The 22902-nt window shown below is 41.0% G+C and overlaps 1 protein-coding gene across 5 annotated transcripts in view; it reads right to left on the bottom strand.

Annotated features, from left to right (window-relative positions):
• The window catches only part of aplp2 (amyloid beta precursor like protein 2), a 62305-nt gene extending 44052 nt beyond the window's left edge, over positions 1 to 18253 (bottom strand). For 4 of the 5 annotated variants that reach the window (XM_088079207.1, XM_088079209.1, XM_042486058.2 and 1 more), the window contains exon 1: positions 17937 to 18253. In XM_088079207.1, the coding sequence (XP_087935333.1) occupies positions 17937 to 18008 (72 nt within the window). In that variant the 5' untranslated portion in view covers positions 18009 to 18253. The remainder of the gene's footprint in view (positions 1 to 17936) is intronic. The other variant, XM_042486057.2, reaches the window with a different exon arrangement.
• Between the last annotated feature and the right edge of the window lie 4649 nt (positions 18254 to 22902).

Raw genomic sequence — 22902 nt, 5'->3', positions numbered from 1 at the left:
ATTTAAAGAGGACATAATTAAAAAAAAAAAAGTCAACAAGAGACCATCTTGTGTAGGATCACGCAAGCCACAACACAACAATCCTTGACTTAAATGAATGTAAGCCTGAGGGGTTAAGCGGCCTACTTCCGACACCCTCGCTCAGACCACACCCACCATGAAACTTGGCCTTTGCGCTGTGATTTTAACTACACACCTGTAATTCCTGCATCTTGTGCAGTTGTGATGCATTGACAGAAAAACAGATGTATGGACACCTGGTAAAATCCTCAAAACAGCATCTGTGGTAGACCCCTATACAAATGTGTCACCAGGACATTTTGCCATGATGACACCCAGACACACAAAGACTCACAAGGTAAAAACAATACCAGCCCAGTGGTGTGGCTGGTGATAAAACAACTTGAACAGAGAGGACCAGGCACAGAATTTCACTTGACATTCAGCTGAAAATGTTTTGACTTGAAAGAAAATTTAGCTATCATTAGTTGTATTATAGCATGACAGGGGCAGATATGAGACAGTCTGAAAGAAAATATGGGAAACTGGAGTTCCTAGTAACGTCTGCAAGGTCATTTTGGGCATTCTGACTTTTTGTGCCCAGAAGCAACAGAATGCAAAACTACTTCAGCTGTCAAAGTGGGACAAAATTTAAATTCACAATGTATCTGAATGCAGTCTGCCTTTGGTAGGGAGCTGGGTAACACAAATGGTACAACTTTCAAAAAAGCTGCTTCACAATGATTCACCCACAAACCATATTTACCTGGAATTTCAGCAATTTTTTTGGTTCTACAATACATATTGTCATATTGTGAATATCATATCAACTTATTGTTGCAATGCTAAGATAATCAAGTGTTGCAATGAGAGGGTAGCACAAGGTAAAGAGCTCAAGTCTACTTTCTGTCAGTTTCAGGAATCTGAAGCACAAGACAAAAGGAGGTGTTCATTCATTTCAAGTTCGCTCTTTAAAAATTGGTTTAAGATGCGCTAGTCCAGAGCAAACATTGCAGAACAACTTGTATGCATTTATAAATGTTTACTTGGAGTAAATCTCAACCAAATTTGCACAAAGCTTATAGACAGAGTAAAGCTCTGTCAAGCAGCAGGGGTCTTGTTAGTGGACCTTTACAGTCACTTCGCATTTTCAGTCAAAGCCTGAAAATTTATCTTTGAGAGAAGAACCTCACATCACCCTCTCACTGGTCAATCATATCCTCTCTCTTAAAATGAAACCTTCGACATCTTGCCTTAGTTAATTTTTTTTTTCCCTTACATGCCTCTCTATAAGGATCATTGTATTATCAAAAGAGATATTGTCGGGGCACTGTCGCTCTCACCCCTGCGTGCTTAACTGTAGGCTGCTTGTAATCATTGTGATCTCATAATTATTAGAGTTCATTTCAAGTGGCTGTGGACAAGAGTGTCAACTAAAAGCCTGCCATGTAAATGTTAATGTAGTGAAGTGGAGAGATACTAGGCCAATAGAAGAGAAAAACACTGTTAATTAGAGCAAAGCACTTTTTTTCGTCGTGTGGCACACTGCCTTTTCACTGGGGAGAAGGTGCGTCTGTGCTATTTATAAGCTGCAGTTGGTGGGCCAGTGGGGTCTTGTCTTGCAGGCCAGCCCTCGCCAGTAGAGCTTGTTCAAAGAAATAAATAAACACTAAAACCCTGATGATAATGCTGTTTTTTGTGGCTAAGTGGTATCATCCTAATTAGCACCATATTTCATCTTAAGAGGTTTGGTAAATGAGCGCTCAATGGAGATTTGAAGGCAAACTAGATCTAAAGGTAACACATCATAAACAATTCTGTCAGAGGACTGATTAAAAAAGGTAATAACCTGCTCATTTACATGGTATTCATTTATTTTCAGTGTTAAATTAGGGATACAAAGTGATTTTGATGCGCAATGGTATGGTGGTTTTATAGCAGGTATTGCAAGAGTTTGGTAAAAACTATGTATTTATTTTATGCAATTAATTTCTGACCAATAAGTATTGGCAATGTATTAATGCAAACCACTCATTTTTTTGGTATTGTCCTCATATTTGCATGCTTTTGATGAGTTAAAAAGTGCAACACATCAGTTGTTATGCAACCATTGTTTTGGAAATATTTACTGATGAAATACATCTCCACTGTATGCCAGGGGTTGTTTGTGCTACCCCTGTGACACATGGTGTCAACAGCCGCTTCTTTACACCTGCCAGTGATGAGCTTTAGAAGGTGTTTACATCACAGACAGCCTGATAAAACAGAGCAGGGGCTGCATCGGTCAGGGTTTGTTGCTTCAGGTACCCTTCAGACATGAAATACGATCACAGAAGTCCAGTTTAAGAAATAGATCCATGAGTTAAAGGTTTATCCAACTTCAAAGCGCCACACAGCAGTTCACAATACTCTTAGACCAGATTTTACAACTCTGGAAAGTTATTACTGCTGCAATTATTGTGTTACAACTGCATGGCACACACAACATATGGTATATTGCCGAGTGATGTTTTGTTGCAGTCCAGCAAAAGTTGAGCCTGCTTAAACTTATCTGCAGGACCACTATACATTTTTCAAATGAATAACGGAGCTGCCTATTTTCATGCAAGGCTAAAGTCAGTCTGAACGCCAAGTTGTAAGTGCTGTAGCAAAGACAAGAGCCCTAACCTGTGAACACGATCAACTGTATTTGTTGGAAAGCACAACTAGGGCAGAGGTATTGCTACTGGGAGAGATCTAGGGAGCTAAGCTGATGACTGAGAAAATTTCAAGTGTGTTGACTTGTTCACAAACCAAATATCAGCTAAGTTCCCTTGGTCACTGAGCTCAATAGAAAGACAGAAATTGACTTCAGGGTTCTTGTTTTATGCGTTCTACTTGGACTGCGATTAATAAAGTGAATGTCTGTGGGAGACATCCTAGAAAATTTGTATGTTCCTGCGATAAGTAATTTTCATAAGTAAGATTTATAGTTTACCAAAGACCCTGTTAACTCATGCAAAGTGCAGCTCCAATATTTATGATGTAGGTCCAAGTGACCAAAGTGCAGACAGTCATTGGTACAGATAACTAATCCACTATCTGCCATCACAGTGCAAAGGTTCTCACTTCTCCTCATTTTCTCACCCTCACCTCACACAGTTTTTCCCGCTGACACATTTCATCAGACACCCGGTGTTGTCAATACTGTGTGGTCTCGCCATCTTTGTCTCAGCTGTTATCTGCACGTCAAACCGACACACAGCGCTGCTGTTCAGATGCCTGCTTGTGAGCTGAGTGCCTGACAGCCGACATCAGGATGCCTGCTGCATCTTGTGTATCATTACTCTTTTATTCTGAGGGCAGGGGCTGCCAGTGAAGTGAGGCAAGCGGGGCAGAGCAGGAGGGAACTGAAGAGCCATTTCCCCTACGGCCCCTCTTGACACAGATTTCAGACTGCAAGCATCTCCCTGGAACATTACTCCTCCCTGACCACATCTCCAGCCCCATCAAATACAGCCTTGAGGGTCATCCACAGCTATCGTAATATTACATTTGGTTTTCCCTGCCTACCTGGTTAGATTAGGTAGATACAGAGTAGATAGATTTCTAACCGGCGGTGGAGCAGGAGGCAGACAGGACAGGGGTTGAAGAGGAGGAGGAAGCAAGAGAGCAAATTTGTTTCGATTCTGCTCAGGGCGCACTATTTGCAGTAGAGACATGTCAAGTGATAGCAAGGGCTTGACTTAAGCTTCCTCGTTAGTCCAATCACTGTCAAGCAGTGTTGAAAAAGAGGCAAAGAAAACAGGAAGAAAGATGGGCTGAGGGGGAGAAGCAGGGCAGGCAAGGGTAACTATTCCCCAACTCTGCTATCAATTGTTGAATTATCTCATAAATTATCTATCATGAAAAATGTAATCTGGTTTCCTGTTTGTACAAAACAGCTTAAAAAGAGAAAGAAAGATAAGGCAAGGCTCTATAAACTGTTAATAGCTACTTAATTGCTGCAGTTCTGACTGAGGGGTTTATTAGAGGGGTAACTGAATTTAAGCCAATACCTTTAAATGTTTGATATGCAAAGACAACAAAACAAGTCAAAAATTCTGAGGCTAAGGTGTGTACTTTGGTATATACGCATTAAAGTCAGTCAACAGAGAAATAACTGATAACTGTGCGCTGCGGCGATAAAGAGATAATTACACTGAGGGTTTTACCCAGCGCTTGTTGTTTAGTTGCTAAGCTACGCAGGTGCATGATTGCATAAATTAGGCGCTGGAGTGTAAAAGCTATTTCTTGCAGGAAAAAGATAATTGCTTTTTTTTTGCATTAATGACCAAAGGACTGTGATGATTGGGGTCCATTTTCAGGTGAATTTGCTGCAGCATCCTCACAGCTGCATGGTGTGCTGACAATAGGTTTGAGCATGCCTGCCTCTTCTGCAGAGCTCCTGTCACTACAATCACCCATTCTCCCCTTCTGCCCGCTAAAAGCTCTCTGTATGAGCAACCCCTTCAATCCATCTCCCTCCTTTCATCTCTATTCACTTTGAGCACTCTGAACAAATCTTTGTGCACCAATCTCCTCTTGCCTCAACGGTGTCTATAGGCTACATTTACCTCTCCACCTGCTTCTCTCTCAGTCTGTCTCTCTCTCTCAGGGCCATGTGAGCTGGCGACCCTCACAGCCCTCTCTATCCGGGCTTACCGTCCACGTGGCCTTGAGCGGATTACATTCTTGACATCACTGTGCCAGATGTTTATTACTAAAATAGATAGAACAACTAGCCTCACCACTAAGTCAAACAATGCATTTAGCCTAAATCTGACTCCACATTTTCCATTTATGCTCAAGCAGGTTCCTCCATTTTAATAGGAAAGAATCACTTTTGCCTCATGACCTCCCCTCTTTCCTTTGTCTCGAATGTCTCTCTTCAATTGGAATCAGAGCTGCTGTCTTCATTACCTTGTTCAGGAGACTAAATTGACTAGCTTTCTCTTGTTTTCACTTCATTGCTTCCTTCTCCCCAAAGCATGGGTCTTTCCAATCTTCCTCCTGCAGCTTCTACTTCCAGCTCCCTCCAGCAAGCTGGTATGGAGATCAAATAGCCGATAAGCCGCCCACTGTAACATACACATTAGCATGATTAAATTGGCCATTGCCTGTCCATTTATTAAATGTCTCTCTGTGCTGGGTGGGAGGTCTATCCAGCCAGTGAGGAGAGGAGGAGAGGGACTGTGTGTGTGTATGGATGTACATGGCATGTATCACTGTTATGTGTGTGCCTAGGACTACAATCACCCAGACAGAGGAGATAATGAGGGTAGCAAGGGAATTTCTAACACAATGCTGATTTTCTGTGAGGAACTTTCAGGTGATGTGATGGAAAGAGCCTGTTGAGAAGCGATAGCTGGGCGGGAAAAAGTCAGCGGTGGGCTTGGCTCTGGCAGTGGCTACAGAGGAGATTTAGGGCTTAGGCGATTGTTAGACGGGGCTCAGTTTGTTTTGAACTATGGGCCTGTGTTTTCCGCGGGCTGCTTTATGTGGACGCTGACTCTTTCCCCACTTTGTACTGCAGTCTCAGCAGTTTAAAAGAGGAGGATTAGACACAGGAGTGTGCCTCTCTCTCGTCTGCCGGAGAGCACAGCCGCCTAATCTCTCGCGCTGAGGAGAGGGGATTTGGAAGAAATGACCTGTGCTCACTTCACTTTCTCTTGCTTCTCTTCCTCTCAAACTCTCCAAGTCAAGTGAAAACACAGTGCCGCATCCTTCCTTCCTTCCGTCACTCCTACTCCCGCTTTTTCATTTTCCTGCTGGATGACTCTACGCTCATCAGCATGCAGCACCATGTTGCTACTCCTCAAGACCAGGCAGGCTGGCAGACAGGCAGGCAGACTTGTCAATAAAGGAACAACAGTAACAGGGCACCTCAGCGAGGCCTCCAGCCCTGTCACTGACATCTCTCTCAGCTGCCTGGACTTCCTCAGTTAATGAGCACATAATTGTTGAGCAAGCAAAAGAGAAATTAGGGAAGCAAGGATGGAAAAGTGGCCATGAGGTGAGAGGTGTGATAGAGATAGTAGAGAGAGAGGAGAGGGAGGTTAGGGGAGCACAAGGACAGAATGTTCAGGTGAACAAAGTAAGACATAAAATAACCAATTTGTCCTAAAATGTGTGGTGCAGTACAGTCAGCAGCGAGAGATGAGGGGTGGAAGAACACTGTGTCTAAATCAGAGGAACTGTGTGGGGGAATGCTGCTCAGTGGGAGCTGACATTGGGAGCAGGCGGGGAAAAGCAGTTTCAAGGACAACATGGAAATATCACATTCAGTCGCTACAAGGCAGCCATGAGTTGTAGTGAGGCCATGCTGGAGCAGGAGACCAGCCAGAAAACTGCAGGAGAAAGAAAAGATCAAGGACATGTAATGTTTCCAAAAGATCTGACAACATGAAATGATAGTGGGTGACAGATGTACTGCGTGGGACTGCTGACAGAGAGGAGGAGGTTGTTGACCTTACTAGTATTGGCATGATACCAGGGGTTTGACTTTGATTCCACAAGTAATTTTAACATCTTTGGATTCGATGCTACAAAAACACAGCACTAAAGTGCAAACACCAAGCAGCATGCAGCCACACGACAAAAGAATTAATGGACAGAAAATTTAGCAATTTTGATATTTAAGTAATTTATCAGGCAAAAAGTTCTCTGTTTCTCAAATGTGAAACACTGAAACCCATGAACTCTGAATCTTTTCATTAAGTGTTAACTGCGAGGCTGCTTTTATCTTTCACATATTCACACCTGAGGCCCTGTGGCGGGAAAGTTAAAATGTTTTTCATCTCACAGAACTAATTTTCAATAAAACTGAATGTTTAAAATTCAATCTAATTTTTTTTAAAATCTATTTTTTTTCATAACCATCACATGAGGCTGTATAACAGTTATTAGCCTAAGTGAGAATGTACAACCTGAATCTAGATGCATTTACACTGCCTATTCAAAGAGACAATAGCAGTCCACCTTGTGTATAATGTCCGATTGCAGAGAGGGGGGACAGAGCTGTCTCGTCTCTGAGCTGGGAACGGACATAGTAACAGCACTGAAACGAGGTCTGTGTAAAACAAAAAGTCGAAAAGATGTGACCGTGGGCAGAGAGACATTTTAATTACGTATTATGTTGGCTATGTTTCCAGTTGTAAATGTCCGCAAACTGGGAAATCAGTGAGGATCAGAAGATCAGCTGCCATATAAACGAGAAGATAAATGATTGTAATTGACATGTTATGCCTTAGTTACTGTTACTGTTACTGTTACATATATTATATGTCCCACTAGAGGCCAACGCTGTTGTGTTACATGTCACTCCTGTCGTGCCTCATTTGATTGCTGGATGCCGCAGTGCACTGGAGTGCAATGATGCTGCTGTCATTTGGTTCAGCGAAACAATACAATTTTGATTACCAATAAGAAGTAAGTTATGGACGGCAGCTGTGTTTGACTGCGATGCCTGCATGCAGTGCCACTCTCCCATGACCACCCAAGCTGATTTTAAATGAATCTATGCTCTGATTGCAGAGCTCCCTGTTTCTTTTTTCCCCCCTGCAGACGCAGAGCAGTGGAGCAGAGACACAACCCACGTGTGCATTAGCCTGTAATGCTCCAGGCAATGCAAGGGAGGCCATCTTTACCAGGGGAAAATGATGGATGTAATGTAGATATGCTTATCTGTCATTAAGCCCTGCTCTGCCCTCCCTCAGCCTCTCCTCTGGGGAGGGGGCGGAGGGATTTCAATCAGACTAGTGAAGAGTATAACTCTTGTGAGACATGCTGAGGCCAACAGCTAATCAGTCATGTCTCTATGGAGATGACACAGACTTCACAGCAGGAGCATCCGTCTCGGAGCCTGTCGACTACACTCGCTTTTTGTCAATCGATTGACCTTGCTCCCCCTCCTCCCGTGTCTTTCCCTACAGTGTCTAGCCCAAGTCTGACCCCTCTACTGCATCCTATTACTTCTGTGGGAGGTATCCCAAATTCAAACCAACACCATGACAGTGACTATAAGGCAGAGAAATCCCTGCACCCTCGCATGACTGGGCCACCTGTCAGCTCCCAGCACCTCAACAATAGCGCAGTGATGCTAAATAGGCTCCTGAAACGTAAGGACGGGATGTGATGAACACTGAAGAGAGCGGTTGAAGGGTAGGTGGGGAATGGAGGGGGTGGGGTCCGGTGAAGGAGGCTAGCTGCTCAGAAGGCTCTATAATTAGCTACAGAAGATCAAATGACTTTTAATGGGTTTGTCTGAAAACAGCAGACTATTTCAGATTTGCGCTCAGAGCTATATTCATATCTCATCAAACTAATGGAATTCTCTAGAGTGCTTGATTGGTTTTTATCTCAGATCAAAATGGCTGATAGAGGTGCACAGTTGCAGCATTCCTGAGGTGCAGCTTTGTGATAAAAAAGTGCTATTTCAGGGCACTATTATGCAGAGTGGAAATGTAACACAAAATTTACACATTATGTCAAATGACTAGTACTCCTTCAGCTCGTGAGCTGACAGCACTCAAAGTTCATGGTTTGATGCACAATCGTTGTTGCTATAGGAGTCATTTCCCTTGGATGTTTCAGTGGTCAATGGTTTTATAATAACTTTTTGTGACAGATAATGGAATCCTCTACTGGTCATTAGTTAGAGAATTAATAAGAGAGATACTACAAGGATAATAGGGTCATAGCTCAGCCACTGGCTGATCTGGCTGGAGGGAGGTCTGGTGTAGAATACTAAATATGTTGCCGTAGTGCAGTGCAGTTACACACAGCACACCCACTGATACACACACTGTGCAATGGGACACACTTGAGGAAATGTCCGATGCAGAAACAACTATGCCTAGTTCACATTATAGGACTTTAGCCCAGGTTTTCTACTCGCTGACAGTTTTTTGAGATCCCTGACAAAGCACCACATCAGAGGCAAATCGGCGCTCAAGCGCTGTGTGTGAACCTGTTCAAAGACTCAAGCTGAGAGGCTAGCCAATGCATCGCAGATGCATTTATCCTTCTGGATAGAAGCCTAAATATCTGGACCCGTTGGGGACCTGTTGATGAGCTACAGCCAATACAAGCATGAGATATAGGTTCAGGGGAAACCTGGAGGAGGGGCTGCATGTGAAAAAAGAAACTTTACTGTACGTGTTGCATTTGCAATACAGACCAATGTCATTGTTGCATCCAGAGGAAACAGGGTAGAATTAAAAGACATGTGAAAACGAGCTTTTTTGTGAATATCCAAAATCCTCTCTCCCACTTGATATTATACCATTTTCCATGTCGCTTGATGCATGTGTTTTCATGACATAACATAGTTTGGAGACCAGTTATACTCATCGGCAATTCCTCCTAGTGAAGATCTTGTAGTGTATGACGACCTGTCACCAGTTAGTCATGTAGTGTGAAAACCAAAACCATGATTACTGAAAAAAGAAAGCAAGTTGTGTACTGTGAACAGTGCAATGATCTGACAACTTTGAAAGTCATAGTGTTTAAATCTGCATTCTTATGTACAGTCGATGCAGGGGAAATAAAGGGAATTACAGTCTGAAGCAGAGTAGGGAGTTGTTGCACATACTTTCAGTGAAATTATATATGTCATAGTCTGTTTGTGTGTCTGTGAGTGTTTTTTATTTCCCTGGGTTTCCTGCTAGCATTCAAGCTACATTAATTTCCCCCACTCAGGCTTCCTATTTTAGACTGAGGAAATTATGTCCGATGAATTCCAGCTGGGTTCTAACTCTCATTTATGTTTTGCCTCCTCCTTAAATTGTACAACACACAAATCTCCTTCTTTTTATTGCTTCTATGAGGGCAGGGAGGGGATCTGCAGGCTTTAGCGCTTCATCATGCATGAACACCTCTGACTGAACTAATTACACTGCATGAAAGCAGGAGCTTATAGATAAGTTGGTGGAAACTATAAAAAAGAAAACCATCTAACTTCTATCACAGGAAAAAAAAATCTGTTCTGCCTCAGAAGTCCAAGGTGGAATGCAAGCGTATTCCTTTTGCCCTTCCCTCCTTCATAGGTGAAATCTCCCCCTTGTTCTGCCTGTGTCCCAAGTGGACCATCCTACAGAGCTGCTGTTTGTCCTTGGCCACCTTCTCCTTGAGAAAGTGCTGTATCAGACAGCCTGCTAACAGGGCCGTCACATAGCCTGAGTACCAGCGGCGGCAGCAGCACAGGCCTCTCTCTGGGGGTATTCAGTTACACTGCACTGCTTCTATCTCTTACCATTCTGACATTTTCATTTCCCCCCACTCTCCTGAGGAAAAAAGGATAAACTTTAGGGGAAAAAAATAAGAAGAAAGGACTCCACGCCGCCGTTGGTTCCAGTCTGGATGATACCATTTCCAATACAGGCACAGGGGTAAAGAGATAGCAGGGATATGAAGGAAGCTTGGTAAGCAGGAAGATGGATAGCGCTGGAACTAACATGCTCTGTTTTCCCTGGCAGTGGATGGAGTATTTGTGCAGCGTTGCTCAGCAAAACAGAGCACTATAGCAGCCAGGCAGGCTGCCAATCATTCAGCCAGCTTATCAAGGCAAGAGCACCACCCCCTCCCCCCATTCTCCTTCAGCTATAAAATTGTGGCACTGTGTTTAAATCTTTGCATGCACATAAGTTAAGAGAGGGACTTCTCATGGCTCTAAAATCACCCCAAACAACGACAAAAATAGACGCTGTGGCTATGACAGTCCTTAATCACGTCCTAAAAACTGCTGAAAGTGATGCCAAGACTCAGAACATCAAGAAACAGCCTTCCAGCATGCTGCACGCACATCCAGAGAAAATAAAGATGAAGACATATGATGCACAAAGACAGACAGACCCATCCCCACACTTGAGTTCTCACACGAAAGAGACAAAGAAACAAAATCAACAGCGCGCTAAGAAAAGACACATCAATTACAACTGGAGTTTAGAAAACTGGGTCTGATTTGAATGCTCTTGTTTGACAAGTAAGACAAAATTCAGTTGAAGATGGGTTCAAACACGAGTAAAAACAGCCCTTGAGTAATTTATGCTCTTACATGTTCTGGTGCAGTTGAGCATGGAAACAGCAGGAAACAATGCCTAGCACATAGTTTAACTGGCTCTTTGATTGTTTAGCCGCCCGCCTCTATTCTATTTTTTTTAAAGGATGACAAATCAGTGCCCAGGCCTCACAAAAGCCTACATATGACTCGCTAATCTTACAAAAGCGAGAATTACACAAATGAGTAAGACAAGGAGGGGACAGTGGACATAGTCTTCCTCACTTGTGGACAGACAGGGACTAAGAGAGAGACAGGCAGGGCCATAAGCAGAGGTGCAAGTGCACTACAACTCATAGATAGCACATCAGATATTTTATTCATGGGAAGAAAAACCCAAGCAGCAAGAGTGACTCACTGAGCCACAGGGACACACACACACACACACACACACACACACACACACACACACAGACTGAGTAGGGGGTGACAGGGTTTAACCCTCCTACAGTGAATGTCTTCTCATTCTCAAACAGAAAATGCATTAAAAAATAAAGTCTAGAATGGCAGGGCTCCTTTCAAAGGGATTTAAGGGGATGTTTTTGTCTACTGAGCAAGTCAGAGTGTATAGTCACTCCCTCACTCTCATGGCGCTATCACAGGAAGAGAGCCGCTCACTGCACAATACAGCAAGCCGTTTGCACTTCAGGCTATGCATTCCTGAGCACTCTGGCATATAAACTGACAAAAGGAATTCTCATGCAGCCATGCTGAGCCAGGCTATTGTTGAAAACACACTGACTCAGGTGTAGTGGTGCTCACATTGGCTGCATATACATGGGGAGGATTGTTGAGGCTGTGCAGATTGGCCTACATATGGCAGGAGGCCTGGTGCAACTTAAGCGATGTGCAGTCATGAGTGTGCCGATTTGAACCCACTCACTCCGCGCCAAGTCCCCACCGCCCAGGATCTCTCACTGAGAAAAACTGACTAAATATGTGATGAGCTGAGCTGTAAGAGGATTCAGGAATACACACACACACACACACACACACACACACACACACACACACACACACACACACACACACACACACACACACACAGACACACAAGCATGCATTTCCAGTTGCAAAAAAAAAAGGAGGCAACTCTGCTCACTTGGGATAATTAGACGCACGCATAGCCCCGGAGACAAAGCCTGGCATCGTGAGAACAAGGCTCGCCTGATGAGGCCTCTCTATTTAAATCCCCAGGATGAGCTGTGAGTGTGTCTGTCGATGGAATCGCTCCAGGAGACATGCATGGGCTTGGAGGAAGAAACAGCCAAGGCGGTGAAAAGGAGACGGAAAGACAGACAGAGACAGAAAACTGTAGATGAACAGAGTTACAGGGAGGCGTCTTTGAGGAAATAAAAGGACGCAGAATAAGGGCTCAGATTCAATCAGACATCCCTTCCCACTGTTAGTCACAGAGCACAGATCAAACTTCAATGTTGAGCGAACACCACTGATATAATATTACACACAGGTGACTCACATTGTTCTGTGCCACTTTGATGTCAGTTTTCCTCTGCAGAGCTTGGAAATGAGGGTTTGACTGAGTGAGTGGGCGAGTGAACTGAGTGAGTGTATGAGTGTGTGTATGAGCAGTCAGAGAAGGGTAGGGCTCTGGGATTAGTACCTTTCCCTTTGCAGATCTATAAGCACCCAGTGTTTCTTGTCACTAAGAGGATTCACAGGGATACGGGGCTGTCCCAACAATTGAAAGCAAGGTTTTAGGCGCTAATCTACAAATTCAAGGGCGAGTGAGGCCGATTCTCTGCTGATGGAGCACATGCTGCTACCTTCAACTTGATTGACACAGCAGAACCTGGAAGTTAAAGAGGCAATCTGTACAGCTTAGAGGAGAGGAGAAACAGCCTACAGATGGCTTTAACTGTTCAACCACCCACAACGATGTATTGAGAGATCATTATCAAATGCAAGTGCTACTGATTGTTAGTTGTTTTTTTTTGTTCAGGACTGAAGCGTCACCAACACACTTCCTTTGCCCTCAACTCTGCTCCATATCTTGATCACCTCTGTATTGTAACGCTGCCCAGGGTTGTCCCAGCTTTTCAGGGGGCAAACAAAAGGCCCTCATAGGGAATCATTCAGCCTTGCTGACGGACAGCTCCATAGCGCCCGCCCCAACAATCACAGCCAACTGGGGGCATTCATTCACATGCAACTGTTCACAATCAGCCCATATCCAGGGTAAATACACACATGGAGGCACACAGGAGCACACTTTAATATCAGTGCTCGCCTACAAGCACACACAGCCAAGCACGCACAAAGACTTAAGATGATAAGAGGAAAACTGCTGCTGCAAGAGGGCTGCAACCAAAGAGCAATAAGCACAGCGCCAAAGTCATTTTTTTGGATTATGCTGAGCAAATTTTTTCTTCTTCTCTCTGTGCAAAAAGTGTCCAGCATTTCTGCAATTCAGCTGATTGGATCTGCTTGTCCACACCTCTAGGGCCACTGTGACTAGTTTGCAAACAGACCATGTAAAGCCATCAGCATGAGTGGAGGCTGCGATTTTTAAACAAGTCTCTTTCATACAAGCTCAGTCTTGCCCTGAATTTAGACACATGTTGATATATGTGAGACCAACATTTTTTTAAATGATTTTGTGTTGCGTAACATCATTTTTGCACTGTGTGTCATAATCTCTGCTTGCTTAAGTCAGCAGAGAATAAAATGTACCGAATGCATTAACTGTTCCAGATATTCTGTATTCCATTAATCCAGTGGGAGTCATATCAGCGAATGCCTCAGTGTGATGCAATTCTCTGGGTAAACCTGCTATGTGATTCTAGCCTGAGTCCTATTTCTAAATTAGCTCCAGAAAAGATATAACTGCTCACGCTGTTTTTCCACCAGCAAGCGAAGCTGGAATAAAACTGTTTGTTTACAAGAAGGAATGTGAAATTATAAGTCAAGACACAGGGAGTAAAGAGCTAGAAATCACCAGGGCAAAACCTCTGTTGAAGCCACTGCAGACTGTAAAGCCTGCGACACAAAGATGCTCAGATAAGAGGGAGGGAAGCACAGCTGAAGAAACAAAAAGCTCACAATCTGGCACTCTCGCAGGTATCTGACAAAACAAAAAACGTTTACACAGCTGAAGTAGCTGGCTTATCCCAAAATGCTTGAAAAAGGAGCAACTGCGAAACAAGAAGGCCGCTCTGCTCCGATGACACTTCGACAATTGCAGTACACAAAGAGATGAGGAACAATGGAAGGAAAGGAGATGGAGTGGAGGGAATAAACCATCCCTGACCAACAGTGAGTGCATCTCTGAGGAGCTCTCACCGGCTCGTAAATTCAAGTTCAAGGTCCAGGGGAGTGCACTCAGCATGTCAGCACAGCAATATCTACCTCAGCTGTGTGTCCACAAGCTCATCAGCAGGGCCCAGTGTGCACGCCAGCAGCTTCACCAACAAACAGCAGCAACAGCGACTAGTTGGTTTTTGGCTGTCGAGTCCTAACATGGTTCAGACAAGTGAGAAATAGGCATGAAAGGGCAACACAGCTTTGGCTTCATTAGTATCCAGCCGATAAAAGGACATCTTGATGTTTAACGCAATGCTTGGTGAATCTGTATACTTTTTATTGAGTTAAATGGACCAGTGAGTTAGGGAGATATATCGGCAAAAATGGAAAATAACATAAAAGGTGTGTTTTCTTTGGTGTATAATCACCTGGAAATAAGAGTTGTCATGTTTTTCTAACGTTATAATGAGAAGCAGGGTTTGCATGGGAAGCAGGTCCTCGTTCACCAGGTTACATCACTATGATTCTACAGTAGCCAAGGATGGACAAACCAAACACAAGCTCTAGATACAGCCATTTGCATTTTTATGTTGCCCACCATAGTTAGCAGAACCTCAGCAAAGACAGTGTCGGAAAAATGTTTTTACTGGTTTTAATCACCCGATGCATTTGTTCTGGAGTGAAAGAGACCTCTGCGGATAATTCGGCTCCCATTAAAAACATCCTGAATGTCAGTATCTTAAGTAATCACGGAAATTAAGCAAACATTAGCAGGTGCTGGGCTGCAATGATCTGAACAGCGTCAAAGGCTCACTGATGAAACTGCTTTATTAAGTGTTTTTGCTGGTTTTAATCACCTCTTCCATTTGTTTTGAAAGGGAGGAGTCCTCTGCAGATAATTCTGCTCTCGGTGAAAACCTCCTGAACAATGAACACTTAAGGAATCCGTCCAGGAGTTCACGCTTGGCACATTGGAGAAGTTTCAGTTGGCTGCAACCTGCAATTGTCATCGTCAGATGCCACTAAATCCAACATAGAGCTCTTTTAAACTACAGATGTAACCTGAAATGACTGTATAGAGTCACTTCTTTGTATTTGTTCACTTCTGTCTCAGTTGTTCATATATTTTTTAACCCTACAAATGTATATTCAGGTGTTTTTTTATTTCCACTAAGTCTTCCTGTAGACAGCGTGTAATGCTATGCGTCCATATTCTAAATGTGATGTTTTACTGCAAATAAAACTGCCAAATCAAACAAAGAAAAAAAGCCTCGTCCTTCAGTACAGCCATTGATTAAACCACAGGAATCCTCAGCATGCACCTTAAAGTCAAGATGCCCAGCAGCCACCATAAATTTCTCAATTTAATCTGGGTGACTGATCAGGAAAATTCATTGATTTCATCCATTAATCATCTCAGGAGAGTCTGTCCAGTATCGACCAGCACGTCTGTGCGGTTAGGAAGGCTGACTGAGGAGGCAATCATTGCAGAGGGGACAGGTTTTTGTGGAGAGAGTGCAGCAGCATAGATTTTGTTGGGGACATAATAACCATTATTTCCCCTCCACACAATGCCAGCCAATACTGCCTCAAAATGGCCGAGGTTTTTGTCGCAAATGCGGGAGAGAGAGGAACATTCTCTGATAACCACTTTGCACAGCAGTGCCAGGAGGAGACGTCTTGTTAAAATGTTTTGTCATGGTTACTTCAGCAGTGAGCAGGAAGACTTGTGTTTACCCTCTGAGGGGGTGGATGTGAGGGTGGGGGGGCTATTTGCTCTGAAAATGGGTGCATTGTTATCCGATGACACACACGTCTGACACAGCAGGCTTCAGTGTCCAAAGACAATAACTGGTGATCCAGCGGGAAAATGGGACATCAGGTAGGTAAGGAGTGTGTGAGTGGGTGTGTTTGTACAGGAGGACCTACATATCTAACATATGGACTCGTGCAGTATTTTATTGCTTAGGTTTGTAACAAGGTCTAGACATTAACCCTTTGAAACCTGGATCAACATCAGTTTTCTTGCACTTCAGATTAGGGATGACAACAATTAACTGATGTATGATTAATCAATCATTGAGAATTTAATTGAACATGTGAAATTTAATTGATTAATCAATAGGCTATGCAATGACATCAAATATGAAATATGGTGCTTTGTGCTTTGAGGAAAAACACATTTGGTAGTCTTTGAAATAAGCAAAATAAGAAGTTTTATGTTTTTTTTTTTCAAATAATGAAAAACAGATTAATTGATAATTAAATTTACAAATAATTGATTGAGGAAAGTGCTTGTGATTTGCAACCCTAGTTCAGACCCCTTTTAAAAGCGGTTTGAACCCTGAGTAAAACCCTTTAAAACCTGAGCATTGGTTTTATTTCTTTCAAAAACATGGGGGCAAAGGCAGTGAGCAACTTGAAAAGAAAATTGCAAGAAAATAGTAGATATGGAAATTATTATTTTTTTAAAGCAAGGGAAAAATGTCCATAAAACTGTGTTTATAATTTTCATAATTATATATTCAAAATTAGTTTACACAATTTTAAATTTTTAAATTTTTTTTTTTCCATTTCTAATTAAGTTGCTCAGTGCCTTTTCCACGTGTTTTTGAAAGTCAATTTGCTCAGGTTTCAAAGGGTTAAAAGACACAGAGAGGGGCCTGCCTTCATCACAGGCTGTAGTGAAGGTTAAACGCAAGTGCACGTGGTATACCAACCTCTGTCTTGGCTGTTCACAGTATACCAACCCATCAGCCAAACAACTATCAGAATGCACAGGAGAATATACCGATTCCATCCTCTGTAACCTACCCAACAGTGCACCCACCTCATCTACAACCACTACACCACTGATCACAGGTCTGCTATGAGAGGGGGCCAACCTGTTGAGACAGGAAAAGCTAAAGGATTTCCTCCTGTTTGTTTAAAATATATCATATATAGTCTACACACGATGGACAGTAACTGTTCCACAGAGCAGGAGGTATCCTGTTTGTGATCCATTGCAGAGGTCCTGTGTGTCCCCAAAGGCCTGACAAAGCGCCTGCTGTCTTTCATTTGATCTCTGCAGCAAACCCCGCTGTAATTCTTGCTACAGCACCTTCCTTCCGGCCAGCACATTGTTCAAGTCACACACCAAACTACAAAGAATGAGGTGAAGAATGATCTGAAGGCAAGCTCATTAATATTTAACCTGATCTGATATTATATCAGCCTCCATGAACACATTTAAAACCTTTAAAAATTATGGATCAAAAGTATTATGTAAATCCTTTCATTATTAACGGGAATCATTATCATCAATCCCGCTACTTGTGTGGCAATCTCGTCAGGAACAAGTAGCCCAACCAAAAAAAAACAACAAACAAAAACAAAAAAAAAAACCAAACAAATAAAACAGTTACATCAAAACAGATGAAATGGTGTATTGGTTAGGACACCAACAGACCTTAGCAATAAATACCTCATGTGAATAGAGGACAAATATACAGGCCTAACAGATTTGCTTTTTCATAATCAAACACACCGCTGCTGTTTTGATCCCAGTCAGCCTAGCACAGAATGAATCTGAAAAACATGTCAGATTACATACCTCAATGTAGCCGGCCAGCGCTGGAACCACAATGCCCAAAATAAGGGCAGATATCGCCGGGACTGAACCCATCTTCCAGGATCTCCGCTTGTGTTACTGTAAATAACTTCTATATCCTGAGAGCTCTGTGTGTGAGGTGACGTCCGGGAGAAGAAAGAGCAAACCAAGTCCCAGGAATAATCTGAGAGTAATCTGTGTCCCGGAGAGCAGGACGAGTCCTGCTCCGCTTGTTTTGTTACCCGAGCTCGACAGAAAATGTTGGTGGGAGACTGAGTGTCGGTCTCCTCTGGAAATGTGGACTGAGAGTCTGTGGCGCGGCTGCTCTGCCTCTTCTACCTCCTCCCTCCTCTGCTTCATCTGATCCACACACACCAGGACGCACTGCGCCACCAGGCGGCAGGGACACCCACGTAATAATAATAATAATAATAATAATAATAATAATAATAATAATAATAATAATAATAATAATAATATGATATCCGCAATACAAAATAGGCTTATAGAAGGCTATAGTAAATAGTAGGCTATAATATAATAACTGTAATGATGTGTAATAAGTAATAATATAGTAGTGTAATAGTATACTATACTACTATATTACACTAAAAATAAAAGAACTACAAATAGACACAAACTACTAATAAAAAGGAATGCAAAATAGCAGCAATGAGATACAAAGACACTCAGAATGACTACCAAAAGGACAAAACACAAAACACAAAGACACACAAAATGACCGCAAAGTCACACAAAATAACTGCAAAGAGACAAAAGATACCAAAAAAGGGACTACCACATGGGCAAAACAACCACAATGAAACACAAATTACTACAATGGGATGCAAAACAACTACAAAGAGACACAATGTGACTGCACCACCGCCAAAAAATACATCTCAGTTTTTTAAAAGTGTTTTCATGATGTACTTATTAGACTGATTTGTGTTTTATTCAACCAGGTATACTAGTATATTGGACTTTTTTTTTTTTTAAACTGATGCCCATTTGCTGCTGTAATTGTGCAAATTTCCTACTGTGGGACTAATAAAGAATTATCTCATCATTTTTTATCTTAAATAAGTACAAAAACACCCAAACAGTTACAAAGTGACACAAAAGAAGTACAAAGAGACACACAATGACCACAAAGAAACACAAAAGCACAGAAATATGCATACATACTACGAAGAGATGCAAAACAACAACAACAACAACAATGGGAGGCTAAACAGCTATAAAGTCTGTGTGTATTGCTCCTGTAAACAGAGGTGGGTATATCCTACTCGTGTATACCCTCAGGTTGTAACAGCACCACTTTCACTGTGAAAGCATGATCGATGTGCCATGTGATACATTTATTTGGACAATCACTTCCTTCCTGACCTTGCAGGTGAAATTTGGTAGCTTTGAGAATAAGAATGCAGATTTACAGCCCAAACTCTTTTCAGATTCGAAAGTAGTTTTTTGGACCAGGTCTATATTTTGATTAGGACTGATCCTGTTGAAATCAGAATTATTTCAAAAAGAGTGGCTATAAGTGTATGTATCAGGTAGTGTGTGTTTTTGTTTTTTGTAATTGTGTGATCTTAATTCTTCGCTCTTTTTGTCGCCATGATAGTGAGACAGATTGTAACAATGGAACTCCTTGTATTTGACATCAAGTAATGGATTCTCTGGTATAGTTGGATAAACTAGAAACACTGTTATTTGTATAAATCAGGGTACTTTATGTCAAAAATTGGATTCAGAGAGAGTTCAGAAAAGTTAAAGGTGCTGAGACAAAAAGTGTCAAAACCATGCCTGGTTTTAATAATAATAATAATAATAATAATAATAATAATAATAATAATAATAATAATAATAATAATAGTAAAATATATAATAACATCTGTTTTATGCACTGCAGTGGTGAAAGAAGCACATACACACACACACACACACACACACACGCACACACATTTATTCACATGACTCTCTCAACACACAACTAATATATATATATATATATATGTATATAGTGTACTGTCGTGGTCGTGTCTGCATTGACCTCAACTTGATCAATTTAATTTTGCAGTTCTCCACTGGTTAGTAAAATACCGTGATCAAATTTATGTCCCCAGCATAGACTGTAAGTAATGTCTGTGGATCCATTGTTTTTATTCTTTTTTTAACTTGAATTTGCACATGTTTAGTGTAATGTTTGGATTATTATAATATCATTATTTTGTTTTTTATTTAAAAAATGACAGACTTTTTAATGCACTCATGGTATTAATGTCGTCATCTAAATATAATATAATATAATATAATATAATATAATATAATATAATATAATATAATATAATATAATATAATATAATATAATATATAGTTTCATGACTTTTATTTTATTTCATTTTATTTTATATAATAGTTTGATAGTTGATAGTTAAGGATATATCTTTCACTATAATTAGCCCTCCTGTGGTCATAGTGCGTAACTACAATGTTCCTACTTTTATTTTGAGGGTTTAAACCGGACGTACTGTTATACTTATGTCTTACTCTCTCTACTACTCTTACTCCCTCTCACAAGAGGGCAGAAACCCTAATGATTACAAATACAGACTGTATAAAAGTAGCCTGCAAAGGGGGACTACTAGATAAACGGCACGGTGGTATTTTAAACTGTTCTTTTATTTTTGAATATATAAAAGTTGATGGTGGTCATGTTAACCATGTTAGTTTGCCATTTCTTATAAATAATGCTTATAATGCACTTTTACTGTTTTGACTTTTGTTGTTTAATGTTACTTTTATATTTGTAATTATTTTATTTAGATTTTTCCATCTCTGGCCTATCTGCAACGAATTTCCACAGTTATGGTATCCATGTGCTGTATAATGGCTCGATTTTATTTTATTTAGTATTCAATTTGACTTTTATATCTTATCTCCTTACTCTTTGATTGTCTGTGCCCTTTATTGTGTTTTAAATTTTATTGCTCTGTAAAGCACTTTAAATTGCCCTATTGTACAAAATGTGCTAAGCAAACGAAGCTGCCTTGCTCTGAATTATTTACTTTTTTTTATATATCTATAAATATGTATATTTCTACATATTGTCAGGTTTTAGTTTTTAGCACTCTCGCATGTACAGCACTTTGAGCTGCATTTTATATATGAAAATTGCGATACTTAAAATATGGTGATGACGATGATTATTATTATTGTTATAATTATTATTAAAAGCAAGAAGGTAACAATCAGTTCCAGTGAGAAGTCTACGTATGGACTTTATTAATGGTAGAGTGTATGCTGTTCTCCTGTGGCCATAGTGCATAACTACATGGTTTATATTTTATTTTGAAGGATTGTACCAGAAGTACACTAGTATTATTGTGTCTAACTTGACGCCAGGAAAATAGTTGTAGGTACTCGGTGTGACCGCCAGAGGGCAGAATCACTAATGATTCAAACAGGAGACTGCAGAGCGAACTCTAAAACGGTGCGGATAAACTTTTTTTTCTTTAATTAAAAATCACACACAAAAACACTTGCTGTTAGCTTTGCTAGATTGGCTAATGTGTCGTGCACAGAAGAAGGTGCTCTCTGCCAATCCGAAAGCTCATTTAGCCTACATAGGAACTTAACCAATATCTGGAAATAATGTTACTGATCTGTTGTATTGACATGTAATTTTTTCAGCGGACCAACACTTCTGAGGTACGTGTATTTTCTTTCAGTATTTTAATCATCTGGTAACGTACTTAATAGCCGTCTACGCCTTTGCAGTTCAGAGACAAATACTTTTTTTTACTAAACTATATTTATTTGAAACTTAAGTCGCTTTACGGATTCAGAATTGTAATATGCAATAAAATCATAATATACAGTATATCATATACGAAGTTAAGATATGACAAGGAGTAAAATGAACAAGCTTACGTTAGCAAATGTTAGCAGTATAAGTAGGTCCACCGTCACTAGCTATAACAGTAAAGTTATGAACATATTAATGCGTCAATGTCATATTTCAATTAAATACTATATACTATTCTTAACTGCATAATTAGCACTTTTACTTTGTTGCTTTAATTAAGTATATTTTTTTGCCAACACTTTTGTACTTTTAGGTAGATAAGTTACATTTTGATTGCAGGGATTTTACTTGCAACAGTATTTCTACACTTATGAATTTACTTAAGTAAAAGAGTACTTCTTTCAGTACTTCGGCGGGGCTTTACAGCGTTTGATTAGTACAATTTCTACGTTATTTATCAATCAATAAACATTAAGTGTCAAAGTCTTTATAATTCCCCCTGAGAAATGTGGAGTTGTAATTTGTAAACTGTGACCTTTGTAGGACAATTACTCAATTTCATGACCGTTTGTGCTTGTCTGGGCTGAATGCTTTGGTATGACAACTTTATTTTTGAAAGCATTTGCCGGAAGTTTTTTGTCGTGGCTGCATTGACTCGAACTTGATTAATTTAATGTTGCAGTTCCTCACTGTGGCCACCGGGGGGCAGTAAAGTACAGTGAATCTAACTTGTGTCCGCTGTCATCGCCTCTCATCTCCACTTTTAAAACATATTGCTCTAGATAATCTGGAAAGAAAAAAACCCACAAATAACGTTATCGTAAACTAGCAGTGTCACTTTAAAAAATGACAGGATATGATAATATCTCCATTAAATGAACAGATCGGGCTCATGATGGTAAGACATGGAGTATTGTGTTTACTCTTCCACACGAATACATGCTGTCCAACAATATCAAAGAGTCGCTTTTTTAAATTATACACAGAAACTATCCAGTAAATTCTGTTATTTAAAGATACATTCCTGATAGGAATTACAAATGCGCCTTCATCTAACAATATGGTAGAAACATTAGCACATTTTGTTTCCTGATGTGAACATTTTCTGGACTGATTTTTTGTCGGACCTCCACAAACATTTTGGCAAGAACAATTTACTCA

Source organism: Plectropomus leopardus, chromosome 6, assembly GCF_026936395.1.
Source record: "Plectropomus leopardus strain MGB_pleo_1.0 chromosome 6, ASM2693639v1, whole genome shotgun sequence".
NCBI classification, from domain to species: domain Eukaryota; kingdom Metazoa; phylum Chordata; class Actinopteri; order Perciformes; family Serranidae; genus Plectropomus; species Plectropomus leopardus.
The sequence above is the reverse complement of the archived record's forward strand: the minus strand, read 5'-3'. Positions and strand labels throughout refer to the sequence as shown.